Genomic DNA, 17,238 nt, shown 5'->3' on the forward strand with positions numbered 1-17,238 from the left:
GACGGGGCACGGAGGAGGGCGTGGGCGACACCTCACTTTAGGGACATGAAAGCCCCGGCCGACTCTCCCCAGCCTGCCGGGGCCTCCTCAGCTCCCCGTCGGCGGGACGCGACGAAGCGGCGGCCGCCCCGGGGCCGGCGGGGCCCTGGCGCGAGCAGCAGCGCCGCCTGGCGGGCAGGGCGGGCAGGGCGGGCGACGGGGCGGCGGCGGCCCTGCCCGCTCTGCCTCCCTCCCTCCCCGGCCTGTCTGCGTTTGTGTGTCCCCCGGCCCGCCCCGCCCGTCTCCCCGAGCCCGACTCCGTCTGTCTGCAGCGCGGCCGGCAGCTGCCGTTACAGATACGGTGTCGGCGGGCCGGGGAGAGCGCGGAAACACCTGTTTCCAACATGGGGAAGGCGGGGAGGGAGCCCGCGGCGGGGCCGGGCAGCGCCGCTCGCCCTCCCTCACCTCCCGCCGCCTGTAAACCCGGCCGTAAAGCCCGCGGGATCGCTTTTCAAAAAGATCGCTTTCAGTTTTTACACATTCATCTGAAAAACGCGTCTCGAGCCCTCTCCTCACGTGTTATTTTTTCCACCGTGTCCGGTCGGGGGGGGGGTGGGGGGGTGGGGGCACGGCCGGGGCTGAGGAGGCGGCGGCCCTGACAGACCCGGCGGCCCTGGCAGACCCAGCCCGACCCGCCGCCTCCGTGCCGGGTCTCGGGGGGACGCGGCTGCGGGGGGACGCCCGCCGCGGGGGGACGGGAGAGGGCCGGAGGCTGCCGGCGGGGCGGGGGAGCCGGGCGGGAGCGGCGGGGGCCGGCAGCGCCGCATCCCCGGGTGCGTGCGGGGGCTCCATGATTTCATCGGCGGCTTCGCGGGGACCTGCCAAGAGCTGTTATGCCTCACTGCGATGTGTAGCTTTTTCCTGCCATTTTTTTCATAATAAAAGAGGGAGTGAAGCTGGCTTTTTTTTTTTTTTTTAAGAAAAAAAAAAGCCAAATGGATCAGAGAAGAAGGGGGGAAGAAAAAAAAAAAGCAATAGCCAAAGGGGATGCCAGTGAGGTGTGGCTTGCATTTAAATATCCAATATGTCAATGTAAGGGGAGTGTGTACGTATATAAAGTGCAGTTTGCATCCGAGCGCGGGACACATCCAGCTATGGGAGGCGCGGGCAGCGCGGGGCCGGGCCGGGGCCGGCAGCGCGGGGCCGGGCGGCCGCAGCCCGCGCTCTGAGGGGCCGCTCCGCTCCGCGCCGCTCCGCGCCCGCGGGGCCGCGGCCCCATGGCCGAGGTGGGCGGCTTCCTGGGCGCGCTGGACCCCGACCTGCACGGCTTCCCCCCCGGGCTGGGCGCCGGGCTGCCCCTCGCCGACTCCCCCGGTTTCCTCAACGAGCGCCTGGGGCAGATCGAGGGGCGGCTGCAGCGGGGCTCCCCCACCGACTTCGCTCACCTCAAGGGCATCCTGCGGCGGCGGCAGCTCTACTGCCGCACCGGCTTCCACCTGGAGATCTTCCCCAACGGCACGGTGCAGGGCACCCGGCAGGACCACAGCCGCTTCGGTAAGGGCAGCGGGGGGGGCCGGGCCGGGCGGCTCCGCCGCGGCTGGGTGGGTGCCCGGCCGGCCCGGGAGCAGGTGCCCCGCGTACAGAACTAATTACCCCGCTAATAATATAAATCAGCCCGGGACGGATATAATTAGACTCCTAAACAAATGCGCTCACTCTCCAGCAATGCGGGAGTTTTTATTTCCAATTTCCTACTCTCCCGGCGCTCACCCCTTCTGCAGGTGCACAAAAACGTGCCTTAGGGGGCGGGGGGGTTAAAAAAAATATATTTTTTTAAAAAGTGCGTGTCGGGAGGGTGACCAGCTCTAGCTGTGCCTTTGAAGTTAGCGGTGAGGGAGGCAAAAGAAAAAAGAGCAGGTTGGAAAAACTAATTCCTAGCTTTTTCGTTGTTTCGTTGGAATTTTTTTTTCCTCCTTTTTTTTGGCTTCCACAGATATTTGAGAGCTGGGTTCTTTTACTTGCATAAATCTCATTAGAAGAGCGTCTCCCCAAAGCGGGCAGGGATCAGTTGGCTGGATGGGTGTCAGAAGCTCGGTTTGGGGAGGTTGTTGGGAAGGAAAGGGGAAGCTGAAGGGGGGGAAAACCCTTAGGGGACCTCAGAAAGAAAGGAGAAGACGGAACAATAGGCAGAGCACCGTGGATTTACCTTGCTGCCCGGGATACAGCTGGAAGACCGCAGCGCCTGTATCAGTGTCACACAAGAGCAGGGATCTCTAATGAGACTATATGTAATCTTCAAAAAATGCATCCCAAGCCACAGGCGAAGAAGTACAGTAAGTTTGAGCACAGCTAAGAAAAATTCCCGCTACTTCAGCATGTAGTGCAGGTGTCTGTGTAAGCTATCAACAAGTCCCATGTCAGTGATCTCAGCTATGTTGTCAACAGGTTGCAAGAAGTGCTCGCAAGACTTTTTATAGTTTTCAAGTGATTTAACTCCTCTGTGAAAGGAATTTTTTTTTGCCTTTACTTGTTGGCAACTGGTCCTTTCTGATACTTCAGGAACGCTGCTGCTGCTATTGTTGGTAGTGTAAGGCAGGTTTTTGGAACAATTGAAGAAACTTATCTCCGTACTGAGCTTTCCATAAACACCAGGTGTGTGCATAGCATGTCCCTGCCTAAATCAACAAGAAAGTCATAACCCGCGGGTCAGAGTCAGGTACTAATAGGCTTGTGGGGCAAGCATTCTTTAATTACCTCCCAAAAGACACACATCTTTTAACCTTTCATGCTGCAATACATGATGGGTTTCCATGTTAAAGGAAACTGAAAGCAAACCCATGGCATCTGCTTGGTTTTAGTTCAATCTGCCACGTAGTATTTCTATCAGTTCTTTTTACTTATCTTTATACAAGTAAACATCCAGTTTCAAAGGGCAGCATTTGTCTCAATTACATTTTTTATAAAGATTGTGTAAAAGAAGTGTATTTCCAAACAAACTTTGGAAAAATGTGCTAAACGGACGAAAACTTTTCATGAATTTTGCTTAAGCTTAAATCACACAGTGTGTTCAATAAATCGAAACATTGGCATTCCCTAAGTGTTTTAGCAGTCAGCATCCAGCTACGTAAACTAGACCAGACTTCAGATATAAAATATTATAGTTTTCTGCTTCAGGGTTTTCCCAGAGGCAGTGTAAAATAAATAGTTATTTGTTGTAATTGCAAGACAAAGCCCCAGAGGATTAGACTGGAATCCTCGTGTTCAGATAAAGTTGGACTAAACCTCGCTTCAGCAGGGACTCAAAGCAATAACGTATTGGCACACAGTATTCACCATCTGCATTCAGTAGCCATGAATATTTAAATTCCAATGTTACTGGTATGGTTTGTATTAGGATGTCATGTATCAATGCATTCCTAAATTTTGCATGCAGCAGTCAGAAAGCAGTAACTTATTACAGAAATAGGCAGCCTGAGCAATTCTGGGGAACTACAAAACTGGTGAGGGATACAGAGCTAGACGAGGGTTGCAGGGTAGCAGTTTAAAGTTGCCTTAAATCTAGGGGCATCTGGGGAAATACTTAGAAATTCAGTATGGTGGTTTGGTAGATCAAGCCCATGTGGCTGGAAGGTGCTCCCTGATACCATGACCTGATAAGTAATGTGCTCATGGATGGCTGCGACACCACAGCAGATGCAGATGGCATGTAGGGTAGAACCAGACTTTGCATCCCTTAATACTGTTCAGGAAAAGGCAGACAATATCTGCACCCTTGCATGCAGAGCCATCCCAAAGGCTACCAGATGGGCAAGACATCCAAGTCTTCCAGAGAGGAAAATAAAGAGCCAAAGCCCGGGTGTTGCAGAACATATTACCAAGGTCCTAACAGCGAGGGCTACAGGGAAGGATTCTTTTGTACCACAGCATTCAGGGGATGTGACGATAGGACACAGGGGAGGTAGCAGCATCACCTACCCACACTGCCTGAGCAATCACAGTAACTATTCCCTCTCATTGGTTGAGGTCTGGAGCATTCCTAAATCACACCTGTCTTCTGGAACACAGTATTTAATACTTGTAAAAATAGAGATTCATGCAAGAACAATGTGGCGCAGCTTATTTTTCCTAGAGGAAACAGGCTTAACACAAAATTTGGTGAAGCCCTCCAGCATCGTTGGAAAAAGGCTGATTCTCACACTAGGGAAGTGCCCAAGTTCACTCTCTGAACTGGCAGCTCGGCCTAAGGAATCCCAGAAAAAATAAAGTGTTTTCAAAAATGTATCTGTTCTCATTCTCACTGCATCTGCTAAGAACCTTCCTGTACAAAGAAATAAAGGACGGTCAAAATCTGGAGGGAGTTTGGACTGACATTAGCCTCCCTGTGAGAATCCATCTCAGAATGAAACAGAGAGAAATTTGCCAGGAAAATCAATGCCAGGAGGAATTGCTCCTTTTCTGCCTCATGTCTGTTTTACAGCAGCGTTAAACAAGTGACACAACGGTGCTACTCTCAACTGCAAGTGAGGAGATAAAAAGGCCTTGAGTTTGTACTGCAGACTAATAAAGGCAGCAAATGAAGCTCTTCTTGGGTACGAACCCTGCTAATGGATCTGTAACAGAGTCTCCTAGAGAAGCTGATGAAACCTCCAGAGAAAGTTTTGCTGTAGATTTTGACATTCAGACTGTAGTGCACCTGTTGCTGAACAGTTGTTGAGGTTTTTAGCCGAAGCTTTAGGTTTGTAGCCGTTAATACAACATCTGATGTTTCTGTACCCCTGCTCCTGAATATAGTCATGTAAGAAGAGACAGGTGCAAGGAGCTGAATTGTTCTTTGAGGGATGGTTTATAGTAAGACCAGAGTGTGTGGGTCCAGCCATGGCAAAGCTCGGGTGATTATTCCATGCTTTGGTGGTAAATCAATCCAGTCAGAGTCTTAATCAAATCTCTTCAAATATTATCTAGGAAGGCTCAAGGAACAAACAGAATGAATAATCAAAGCAAGAAAAGAGAGGCAAGTCCTGGGGTAAAGAAAAGAGAAAAAGGAAAAAGGGGAAAAAAAGAAAGCATGTTCTACCACAAAAACACACCGCTACAATTGGAAAGAAAATTCTTGAGCTGGCCCCAGTGGCCACTCCCTCTGCTGCTGGAGATCAGATGTACAAAGCTGCAATTTTGTCTAGCAATTGGAGTGAGTTAAGGACAGGATGGATATCCGCCCACATTTTTTCAGCCTTCACTCTGTCTCCTGACTTTTGTGGGTTTAAGTTACGTTCTTAATGCTGTTTCAACATAGTCGTCTTCCGTGCACGTCTCTAAGTGCCAATCAAAGATCAGAAAAGGGGACTGTTGCAAGGGACGCTGTCAGAAGAGATTGTCATGGGCACACCTTGAAGAAATTTCGTTTGCAAAACCAGCAAGTTTTTACCCAATCTGCACCAGATGAGGGGTGTCTCACTCACCCACTCAGAGAGGGAAGATGCTAATGCTCCTCCTGGGTTGCTCCTTACCAGGGCTTTGGAGACCTGGGTTCACGTTACACGTACAGAGTGTGCTTGTCAGTATACTCAAGAAAAGCTCTCAGTTGCCTTACCTCAGACATCCCTTGGTTTCTAAACAGGACCAGCAATGTTTTCCTGCTTCCCAGGGGTGGCAGAAGACAAGTAAGATATATGCTGGTGCTGAGGACTGTGTTTGTACCTATAGGAAAGTTGATTTACTGTTCTCCAGTTATCGGGTATTTTTCACTTGAACATCCACTTGTTTCCAGCCTGGGAAAGACTCCCCTGTTTCCAGGCATCCCTGTACTCCTTTCCCCCCATATTAATTTTTACACTCTCTATGCTAAGCATATTTCAGCCTGGAAAACGTCTGCACTGGTCCATAAAGCATGTTCTCTGTTGTTTGCTTGAGACAAACAGGGAAGGAATTGCTCCTCCCAAGTCCGTATTTCATCTCCCCCTGCCCCCAGCACCCGCTGGCTGCAGGCAGGGCTGGATTCGATGCACAAGCCCAGGTGTAGGCAGGGCAAAAGGAGGACAAAAAGTCTGATATAAGGTAGGAAGAGCCAACTTAGCTGCCAGCAACTGACTGATGAGTCTGCGCTGAGCAAAGTGGGAGAGGGGTGTCCGTGGCTCTCTGATCTGTCCTGTATTTAGGCAGTGATGCAGTTATCAGTTATTACATCCACGCCTGGCCGAGCAGAAGACACGTGCCCCAAGCTGAGGGGTGACCAGGAGCTGTGACTGCCACTGAAGTCAGCTGGCTCAGGTGGCTCCTCATCACGTGGTGATTTTACTGAAGGCATATTTTAAGAGGAGCTCTGGGAGGTAACCTGATCAGAGTGGCAATTGCTCAGGACTGGACATTTTGCGAGCTATATTAAGAGACCTGGAGCCACGCTAAAGGTTAGAGCAACTTTGTCCTCCTGTCAGTGGAGACATCTTGTCCAGTCATCAGATGGGATGGTGAAAACCCTCTTCCTTCCTCTGCTGCTACCTCCCAGCTAATTAATTCAGCACTGGACGCGGGTAAAGACTGCCCGTGACCTCTAGCTGGGGAGCGTGTGACATCCAGAGCCTAACAAAGCCCTACTAATGCCTTCAGGAGGTTTTCCTGTGAAGTTCGAAGGTCTCCACCACTTGTGATGTTGGCTTTGTTCAGACCAGTTAAAAACACACCTACTTGGGGGCTGTTTGTTTTTAAGTGCTTCACCAAGGGTTCTCCAATTACAAGTCTTTCCTCCATCAAAACAGCTGCCGTCCCCCTTACCGGCAGTGGGGGTGCAGCAGGCAGCACAGCAGACCCCGCTAATTTCTTTGCCAGAGGAAGTGAGGCAGCCCCTCATTACTTAAATATCTGACGCCATTGTTGTAGACTGAAGCCCACGGGTAAAATGGTTGTGCTCACAGGGCCGGGGATGGCTGGGACAGATGCTGCTGGACTGGGAGGGGGCTGGCACGAAGCTGGAGCAGGCAGCAGGACATATGGGGCAGGAGGGGGTTTCTGGCAGTAACAGTGGCAGGGAGTGACAGAGGAAGGACCAGCAGCTCCCTGGCTCTGAAGGCATTTCTACTGGCATACATTTGAAGTTGGATTTTATCCCTGGAGCTTGTATATACATTTGGGGGAGCAAGTACCCCCCACTGGAGTGCCAGCATGAAGACAGCCCTCACAGACATCTCTTCTAGTGCTTTTTACTTACTTTTATTGAACTCATCACTTCAAAACATATGGGACTATCATCTCAAACCAGGAGCCCCATGGTGGCAAAAATCACTCTCCTTTTGGTGAAGAATAAAACCCAGCATGGAACAGCCTTCTGATATTTCTAGTGGGCCAGGCACAAGTTTCATCTGTTGTCTTGGTGATAATTCAAAACAACAAAACCTAGCAAACCTCATTAGCAAAGGTAATTCCTCTTGGGCAAGTCAAATTTGCAATGCTGGGGAGAAGCCTAGAGTGGAAATCGGAAGATTGCACGCATGTGGGACTATAGGTTTAAGAACTGTGTTGTTATAAATAAGGAAGACAGGGTCTGTAGTAAGTTCTGCAAAGGTTGGGAAAGGCTGGTTCACATTTGTCACTGGAGCATAGTGTTGGGTTTATTCTCTGTATGATTTGGACTTCTTTTCTGTTTTAGGGATTTTGGAGTTTATTAGCCTGGCAGTGGGGCTGGTGAGCATCCGTGGGGTGGACTCAGGACTCTACCTCGGCATGAACGAGAGAGGCGAGCTGTATGGGTCGGTAAGTTTAAGGGTTTGTGCCGATTACAACACTATATAACATACAAGCAATGCAGACTGCGGGGCCTCATTGGTGTCACGAGTTGTGCGTGTCACAGGCCTCCGAAGTCCTTGGGCTGCCACATACCTCCATCCTACCCGTGATACTGCTGTTGTTATGACATAAATGATATATATGAAATAGGGTTGCAGAGGGAGGATACGCTCGTGCAGTGAGAGCCCATGGTGGTGCCAGCCCCAGTCAGCGCTTGGGGCAGTGCCTGAGGAGCTGGGGGGGGCTTATCGAGCTTTTGCCTTGCAGAAACAGTGTGGCAACGGTCAACTAAAGGCAGGGGGGAAATTTAGCATAAAACCAGGGGCTTTTTGTGTGTTTTCATTGCCTGGGAACACATCAATTTTCTTCTCTGCATGGTCAGGACCTGCACCTATCTGCAGATTTTATGTTATAGCCCTTTAACTCACAGAAGCTGAAGTTGTAGAGAATGTTATAATAAAATAACACTCAGACCACAACTCCTTTTAGGACTTAGGGGGGGTTGCTCGTAATTTTCTAGAAGTGCCCTTTTCAGACTAAAATTTTCTGTTTTGCCAAAAACCAAGTGTAAACCCCTTGTTAGTTTCTCACTCCACACAAACTCCTGAATACCTATAGACTCTTCCTAACATCACATATAGCAGATTCTGCCTCATCCTGTGCTGCTGTAGGACAGAGAAAGCAGAAGACACCCCATTTCCAGTCCAGGCTCAGGTTTCTGGTGGCAGCTTGTGAGTTTCTCATTTGCTCCCTTGATTTGGGCCATGCCCTTAGAGCCGTGACTCACGGGTTGCACTGCCACAGCTGGGACCAGCTCAGGTCCACCTCGCTGCTTGTCTGCCCAATGTTACTGAACCTGCACCATCCTGTAAACCATTTTGAACATGGGCAGGTGCTCTGATGAGCCAGCCCCAAAAAGAGAGTGTGTATCAGGGTTTTGCTGGATGAAACACCCACACACAGAGCGAATGCTTCTGCAAAGCTCAGCCGGGATGGTGTGGAAAGGGTGTTGTGAAGAGCTTTGGCATCATGGATAAAGTCTCCCATCAACCTGAAGAGATCTGGGCTCTCCTCTGCTTCATTCTATTTAATTAAGTGTTAAGACTTGCAGTCAAAATGTCAGGTCTTAACAACTGGGCAGAGGTGCTTCCTACAGGTTAATTTAACTCAATTCCTAATTATTTAACTCAATATAAAATAGTTATTTCTAGTTAGCTAGAAGAATCACTTCTATTTTAAAATATTGATTGCATTCTAGGTAGCCATTTTTAAGTTTCCTTTTCTGTAGCTGCTGCACTGCATTGGTGCTTTTTCTTCAGATACCCCATTGCCTTTAATTCATCCCATCACCTGTGTGTGATTTTTTAAATGCCTGTTTCTAGATCACAGCACTACTGTATGTGAGGATACTGATTTTTAAGGATGGATCACAGTAAATTTAAAATGAAATAAAATAAACCAGTTTTAAATCAAAGCAGAAGACACATAATTCCTCTAACCAAATCAGATCAATCTCACAGCGTTGAATTAATGTACTCTGCATATAGAGGAGCCTTCAGAAAACCTTTACTTCGAAAACAGTAACACTAAACCACGAATTTCCATCATCTTTTCTTCTCCCATTCCCCCATCTGGGACTGCCACAGACCCTTTCACTATTTAAGATGCAGTTACTGATGTTTATATGCATAGATAACTGCTCTTCTTCCACTTCGTTTCTATAACGTCTACCCTAAACAAAAGTTAAACTAGAGGCAGCAGTTAAATTACAAATGTGCAAGACAGATAAAAAGTAAAATCACCAGGATTCTATAAAACACAAAATAATCTTAAAGCACACTTCAGAAAGCAGGGCTGGAGCCTACACCCGTGCAGCAGCACCTCTCCTGTCAAACCCTGAGGCTCTCAGCAGCTCCTGGAGTTGCAGCTTTTACACGTGCCTGCTGAAAAGGAGGACACAAGCCTGCATATTCCCTTCCGTGCTTTCAAACCCTGCAGCTCTGATTATGAATCAACAGTTTCATGATGGGTTAATTAAATTCTAGGGCCTATGTTCATGTTACGACACAGAAACAAAAATAGGATAACGTTTTACAGCACGTCATCACATTTTACAATACTTCATCTGGCAACAGAATTGACCTGAAGACATAATCATGGGACTTTTCTCTCTGTCGTTGCATCTTGCACACCAGACAATACGCTGCAGGGACGCAGTCAAACTGCTGATCCAAAAGTCACGAGCCAGGTCCCCAAATGACCCTAGAGTTTTAAAATCTGGGATACGTGGGTTGTACAATGATGGCTTTTCGAAATCGAAAGCCACTACAGTATTCTTAATTAAAGGTCCATAAAATAGTGCCTAACAACAGCATTAGCATTACAATGGTATTTTAGGAGATGACAGTACAGCGGTATTTTTAAATTTTCAGCAAGTTGATTATTTCCCTCTGTGCCAATTTTGGCTGATCTGTGTGTTGATGTAGCCAGAGCCAGCCATCCCCACAGTGACACGTGGAGTCCCCTCGGGACAGACAGCTTTTTTGCTGTCCCTGTTAACCTTGTACTAATGTTTCTGTTAAGCTTTCCACTGATTTCAGAAACGCAACTAATACTTAGAGCAGAAAAATCGCAGGCAGCACCTTCATCCTGCCTGTCTAGTGTCAGGCTCAGTGGGGACATCCCGGGGCTTGGAAAGAAATAAATCGCGCCTTGCAGAGTCACCCCAGACTCTCCAAACATTTTACACAAACACCGTACCTCCAGACAGCCCAGTGAAGAGCACGTAAACTGGGGCAGAGCAGCAGCGCGTGAGTTCAGCCGGTCAGCAGTTCCCAACGTATTCCAAGTAAATGGCATCCTACAGGAAGAAAAAAAATGTCTGTATTTATTGATGGATCTGGGAGTAGAAACCCACGGTTCCCGTTTCCCCAGGTCTCAGATGGCTGTGGCGTAGGCTTTTTTAGGGCTCACAACTCACCTCCGGGTTTATTTAATTAGCAGCAAAACATTCAAAACAGGTTCTAAGTGCAGGTGAGCTCCTGGATCGTATTACAAAACATCTACTGCAGTTAATAACATTTACTTAGCACTCCGTGTGCTGTAGATAAGACACATTCTCTACCTGAATAGTTTACAGTGTAGGTAGTGTTTGCAATATTCTAGCATCCTACGTTTGTAGACTGCCTTTCATCTGAAAGGACTCCCACGTCCCCCCTGCACCCCCGCCACGGGATGGGACGGGATGGCAGGTCCCTCTGTGGCACGGCGTGGCAGCACTGGCAAAGCCACCGACAGGCGGTGGGGACAGGGGGACAGCCCCGCTCCTCACTGTGGCTGGGCACGTCCCTTTAGCTGGCATGGGGGAGGCAGAGGGAGCGACGGGCATGAAGCTGCCATCGAACAGTTGCTACTGACAGTCCTTGGCCGGAAGGGTTGGGGGGAAAGGCTGGTTGTGGTGGCGGGGACACCAGTGTCATCCGTCCCCCCGGCCCAGTGCGGGATGCACCAGCCATTGGCTGGCACATGCTCATCACATCACCTATCGCCGCCGTAAATCTTCCCTGGGGTTAGACATCCCCGCAGCGCTGCTCCCCATCCAGACCTCCCTGGGTCTTGGTATGGCCTCACATCACAGCTCTCTGGTGCTTCAGAAGATGAAAGGCCTGAGGAATGCTTTCATTCCCCTTGCAGTGTATACTATTTATGTGCCTTGAACTTTCAAAGCGGTGCTTGCTCCTGTTTAAACGTTTCAGATGCTCTGCCTGCTGCTTCTCCCGGGGTTGCCTCTCACCTAAGAGAGCAGTGTTGGTGTGTGTGAGGTACCCGCGGACGTGGCCGCGGGTGGGCAGCCCTCTGCCCAGGACACGGCCCTGCCAGGCAGCACAGCCACCCCAGCAAGCTCCAAACTCATGCCCTGATCACAAAGTCAGATTTAGAGTTTTGCTACAGCCCTGGTTTATTTCTTTATAGGTCACCTTTGCAAAACACACACCCACCTTCTCCTCCTCCTTTTGTCTCCTTCCTCTTCAGCTGCAGAGGTCCTGGTTTGTACAGCTTGTGCCCATTTCCAGCTGTCACTCAGGGGAAGCATTCCCCGGCAGCTCAGTCCCTGTCCTCAGGGCAGCCAGGAGAAGGTAGCTGGGAAAATTGTAAGAAAATAAAGGGAAGGAAGGAGGAAAAGATTTATTTTTTTATTTTTCACACAAATGTCTTCTTCTTCCCCTCACGCCTCTGCCCCAACGCAGAAGAAGCTCACACGGGAGTGCGTTTTCCGCGAGCAGTTTGAAGAGAACTGGTACAACACGTACGCCTCGACCCTCTACAAGCACCCCGACTCGGAGAGGCATTACTACGTGGCTCTGAACAAGGACGGCTCCCCCCGAGAGGGGTACAGGACTAAGAGACATCAAAAATTCACTCATTTTTTACCCAGGCCTGTGGACCCTGCCAAAATACCTGCGATGTACAGAGACCTCTTTCACTACAGGTGATGTTTCCTGCAGCTGCCCCATCAGTGTACATACTTGGGCTCCCAAGCTTTTTCCCAGAGCACTATATTAATAGTCATTCCATCATTCCTGTAAGCGTAGATGACGTAGGAAAGCACTTACATTGAATTCAGACACTGCTGTTCCTCCTTGTTTCAAGTGTATATCAAACCTGGGTTATTTATGGGGGTGGGGGTAGGGGAAGGGAGGGAACCCTACATATAATCTTTCATTTTCATTCACTTTCTTTACCCGGTTGCTACAAGAGAGGCCAAATATTCAATGTTATGGTTGCTTAAAGGAACAAGCAGGCGAGCAAACCTGATCACCAGGGGGGGGAAAAAATCTTAAAACGAAGAGAAGGAAAGAAAACAAGAGACCACAGGAACTGCTGCAGATGCTGCTGCTAAGCTCGGGATGGTTACCTGCTAAGAAAAAGCCTTTAAAATGGTACCCTGCTTAAGCAGCCATGGAGTTTGCTACATGGATGATGCTACATGGACTGGTCCTGATGTGTGGGGTTTTTCCTGCTGTTGGGGTGGGAATGGGGCGAGGAACATTATTCAGATGTAAGCATGGATACTGTGCATAAGGACAAAACTATTTATAAAATGTATATGATATTTATTTTATATATTTATTTATTTCAAAATAATTTTATTTTTAATGAGAGATGCTATGACCGGATTTTCATCAGGAAGAATAAGGTCCTACTGAAACAGGAAAAAAAAAAAAAGAGTTTTAAGAGCTTATCGGCAATAAAATTGTCTTTATATTGTAGATTTCTTGCTGGCCCTTTTTTTTGGCGCTCTTTAACAATTAACCCTGGATTTCCCCATCAATATGAATATTAAGACCACCTCTAAAAAGGCTTTGTACAGTAAAGATAAATTACCTAAACCCCAAACTCTTGTACAAGGATGACATCAAATTATACCTGGAATGGACCTTAGAGGCGTGACCCTACTGCAGTGACCGGCTGGGTGTCTAATGAACCATAATGTCCAAGAACTGCAAATCCAGCCCTCTCCTTTACCCTGATATAAGCAAAAAAGGTCATCGGCCCCACCAAGCACCAGGCACAGCTCAGCTGTTGTAGCTGTCAGCTGTGATTGCCCCAAATTGTGCATCACCACGGCTGCGGAGGGAGGAACCTCGCGGGCACAGTCAGCGTCCTCAGCCCCACTGGCCCTGGGAAGCGCCGCTGCAGCTCTCGCTGTGAGTCGTCGGCAGCCGAGACGCTTCGCCGTTGTGGATTAACTGTCCTGTTGAAAATCCAGTGGGGAAACATTTGGAGCATCTGCTGAGTGTTTGGATGGACCCATCATTCTTGTAATAAAACCACCACATCTCACGCGGGACTTACTTGAAGCATCATGGAAAATCAGTGAAGAAAAAGTAGAAAGCAACAAAAGCAATTTCAAAAAAACCCTCATTTTTAGGCAACTACTGGGGATGAAGATTATCCCTGCAGGCAGCGCTTGGACATTCATGGCCGCCTGGCATTTTCCTCTGGAGAAGCTGCCTGCCATCACCTTTCCTCTGCCCTGGGGCAGCTCCTGCCTGCTGCTGGGCTCAGCCAAACCTGCCAGCGTTTCGGCAGCCCCAGAGCCAGCCCCGTGTTCCCACCTGCTGCCAGCGCTGTGCTGGAGAGCCAGGGCCCTTCTCGTGCCAGGCCGGCCAGGCCAGGGACGCTTGTGGTGGAGGCTTCAGTCTGGAGCTCACCCCAGCAGCTGGCACAGGCCCTCAGTGATGCTTGTGCCACACATCTGCCCTCACTGCCTGCTCGGGATGTCACAAAACTGCAGGGGACGCTTCCAGGAATTATCCCAGTTTATTTTTTGTCCCCTACGATCAGCAGAGAGGGCTTTTAGCACATGGTGGGAGCAGGAGCGTGTAGTTGCTACAGGCACTTTGCAGCACAGAGGAGAGGTTGGTATGAAATGTGGTTCTCTGGAGCGTGCAAAAATCTGTACAAAAACAAATGTAGTGGCTTTGAGTTGGGGTTTCCCTCATCACAACTGCATTTTTCACAGTATTGTTTCTCAGCCTCTTCCTTGCAGTCAAGGTAAAATCTCAGCTCCTTCAGCTTCAGTCTGTGAATTCCCAGGATAATTTCACTGGCCTAGAGATGATCCACAAGAGCTTCTTCACAAGCTGCACTGCCAACAGTGCCCAGCTCTGCTCCCGGCTGTCTCTTGCCCTCTCTGCCACCTCCTGTGTCACTGCCACATCCTTTCACTGTCCCAACTGCTCCTGTGCCGGGCACAGCGGGTCCAGCAGCCACCAGATGATGGGCTGTGGATCGCAACGAGGAGATTACAGGAGCTTTATCTTGAATGATCCAGACATGAAGGAATTTAATCCTGTGTTTGAAATAAAAAGTGTTTATTTACCTTGTTCCTCTGAGTCACTGCTGAAACATCTCATCCTCAGCCACCATGTCGGGAGCACGACTGCTCATGAAAAGTGTCCTGAAGTGTACTTTTGACCTTCCCCTGCGCGAAGGGAAATCCTTCAGACCTCAAGCTTTGCTCTGACCCCCGGGATGATCCTGCCTCCCTCTAGCCAGGGCTTTCCATTGTGCTTGAAGATAAATCTAGTGGTTAAGATCCTGCTCCTCTTCCTCAAAATGAAGGTCAAAACCTGATCTCACCAACGCCAAGTACATTTTTCACCAACTCGAAAAGGAGCTGATTTGGCCCATGGGGGCAACACAGTGGACTCGTTTGTCCGGTACCTGAATCGAAGAGCTGCCTCAGCAGAGCCTCTTGCTGTGAAGGGATGCACAGGTGCGAGAGATGATGTGAAACACCTTTTCAGGATCCGGGTTCAAAAAACCGATACTTGCAAACAACAAAATCCACAAAGAATTTACTGGAGACCCCTTGGTAAAGGTTGGTGTCATCTCCCATGTGAAATATTCTTTAAAGGGGGAATTCAGCATTGCTAAATCCCACCCAAATGGTTGCTTTCAGCAGGAATTTACTGGGTTTGGTTCTGGTTCAACAAAATACTTAAAGATACTAGTAATCTGACTGGCCTGGGAGCTTAATAGCAGCAGAATTACAACCGCAGACTTTGGCTGCATTTTGAGTGGCACGGGGAGCAGTCAGCGAGGCTCAGGGGGTGCTTTCACATGGACACACTCACCTCTCCAGGCCATCCCTGCAGCAGAGCAGGCTGACCCCTCACGCAGCCACCAGCTGCTGCTCTGCTCAGCAAAAGCCAACTGCAGACGCCGACTGCTCCTTCGGCTCGGAGGCTTTGACAGGGCTGGCAGATGGACCCTGCAGCCGGGGCAGTGCATGGGGCCTCGGCTGAAGGTGCATCTGCTCCAGCGGTGGTGGACAGGCCCCAAGGGCTCCCCTGCTCCTGCTAGGAAAGTTTTAGAGAAAAATAACATCTGCAGTGTATCAACCTGAGAGAATCTCTCCTAACGTAGCAAAAGGAAATGTCAATGTATGCTTGGGATCTCAGCTCACCAAGTTTCCATGCGCTTCAAAATTATAACAGCCAGCTGAAAAACTCCCGAAGGGCAGGCAAAGGTGGCTGGTGCAGGGGGCAGCCACCGTCCTGCAGAAACCCCCCTGCGCCCTTCACCCTCCAGTGCTGTTTTACACACAAAAAGCCATGGGTATGAAAGCACCACAGGAAACAGGACAAAAGGTGTCGCTTTCAACCCTTCTCCTCCCACCCGAGAGGGGTAGGCGTGTTGTAAGGGAAACATTATCCCAGGAGCAGCTGTGCAAAGCAGGAGGGAGGAGGTCGGCAGCAAAGAGGTGGGCAGTTTCTTGAATCTCACTACAGAGGGGTGCAGAAACGGAGGGAAACTCTCTGCATGAAGCCAACACGATGCCAAGCACAGCACAGCACCAACCCAGCAAAGCGCCCATTTCCCCAGCTTTGGTGCGTGATCCGAGGCACAGGGATGGTCTGAGAGGACCGAGGAGACAGATGTACAAGTGGCAACGCACACGTGGCCTCAGGAACGTCCCTGCAGGGACCCCGCTGCCTGCGGGGAGCTCTCCTGAGTGGGACTTGCGGCTCAGGGCTCCTTTCTCCATGGGGGAGGAAAGGAACAGAGGCCCCAGACTTACCTCCCCTGAAGAACATGATGGAGAACCCAAAGCTGTGGAGGGAATCTAGAAACTCGGTGCTGAAAGGCAGGACAGGTGCCCCTCTGGTTTGGTGCTGCCCTACCTGGCAGTAAGTCCAGAGAGGTGCATCGCACCACCGGCCTGTGGCTGAGATGTTCCCAAAAGGGCATCCAGGAATGGGGCATCCCCAAAGAAGGGCTGAAATTCTTGTTGATGGTGAAACAGAGACATCCACACCACTTGGGATAGCGCTGGTGGTTGCAGATGACTCCAGGTACCTTGTCCAAAGGGCGATGTCCTCTCCTGCAACCCAACAGTCGGAGGTTTGGCTGAAACACCAACTATCCCGGCAGGGGGAGCGGTCTGCAGGGCGAAGTCCAGCTTCGGCTCAATCCAAAAAGCTTTATAATGACAAAGGTTCTGCGAGGAAATGAAGTGAGGTTACCGAGCACTACCCCTAAGCCACGGGACATACAATACACTGAGGGTAATATTTGGGTTACCTGGTATCTCAGTATCATTTATTAACCACCAGATACAGGTAAATTTCTCTGTCCTTTGGCAAACAAAATAGCACCAAGACCTTGCTGGGAAACGACTTGTATGGGAGACAACATAGTGGGGACCTGTGCTGAAAGTAATTAATGGGCAAACGTGCAACATAGGTGCAGTGTGCTGCTTCTCCAGGGGCTACAGGCACCCGGGGCAGCTGTCAAAAATGGAGGCATGGTCAGAAACGTCAGCACAGAGCTCACTCCTGGGATGGAGGGGGGATGCAGTGGGCAGTGGTGCAGGAAGAGCACTTTCTGTGGCTGAAGCTGTACAAATGCAGACCCTGATCCTGCTTTTAAGGTAAAGACAAAACACACCTGCACTTACAAAGGCAGAACAAG

At 49.7% G+C, this 17,238-nt stretch overlaps 1 protein-coding gene and 1 long non-coding RNA gene across 3 annotated transcripts in view; one reads left to right on the forward strand and one right to left on the reverse strand.

Annotated features, from left to right (window-relative positions):
* Window positions 1–1,473, reverse strand: part of LOC141949185 (uncharacterized) — a 37,729-nt gene extending 36,256 nt beyond the window's left edge. Inside the window, exon 1 of one of the 2 annotated variants that reach the window (XR_012630683.1) lies at window positions 1,425–1,473. This is a non-coding gene — a long non-coding RNA (uncharacterized LOC141949185). The remainder of the gene's footprint in view (window positions 1–1,424) is intronic. The other variant, XR_012630682.1, reaches the window with a different exon arrangement.
* FGF16 (fibroblast growth factor 16) lies at window positions 1,257–12,373 on the forward strand. Its single transcript, XM_074882454.1, has 3 exons — window positions 1,257–1,533; window positions 7,619–7,722; window positions 12,003–12,373. Exons 1-3 carry the CDS (start codon window positions 1,257–1,259, stop codon window positions 12,246–12,248), a joined length of 627 nt encoding a protein of 208 aa, XP_074738555.1. The 3' UTR covers window positions 12,249–12,373.
* The last annotated feature ends 4,865 nt before the right edge of the window (window positions 12,374–17,238 follow it).

The sequence above is a fragment of the Strix uralensis genome, chromosome 13 (genome assembly GCF_047716275.1).
Source record: "Strix uralensis isolate ZFMK-TIS-50842 chromosome 13, bStrUra1, whole genome shotgun sequence".
Taxonomy (NCBI): Eukaryota; Metazoa; Chordata; class Aves; order Strigiformes; family Strigidae; genus Strix; species Strix uralensis.

What these genes read in the sequence shown, in the direction of transcription:
- FGF16 (XM_074882454.1), top strand. Translation starts at nt 1,257, where the DNA reads ATGGCCGAGGTGGGCGGCTTCCTGGGCGCGCTGGACCCCGACCTGCAC. An exon ending in GCAGGACCACAGCCGCTTCG is followed by an intron (nt 1,534 to 7,618) that starts GTAAGGGCAGCG and finishes TTTCTGTTTTAG; the next exon opens with GGATTTTGGAGTTTATTAGC. An exon ending in GAGGCGAGCTGTATGGGTCG is followed by an intron (nt 7,723 to 12,002) that starts GTAAGTTTAAGG and finishes GCCCCAACGCAG; the next exon opens with AAGAAGCTCACACGGGAGTG.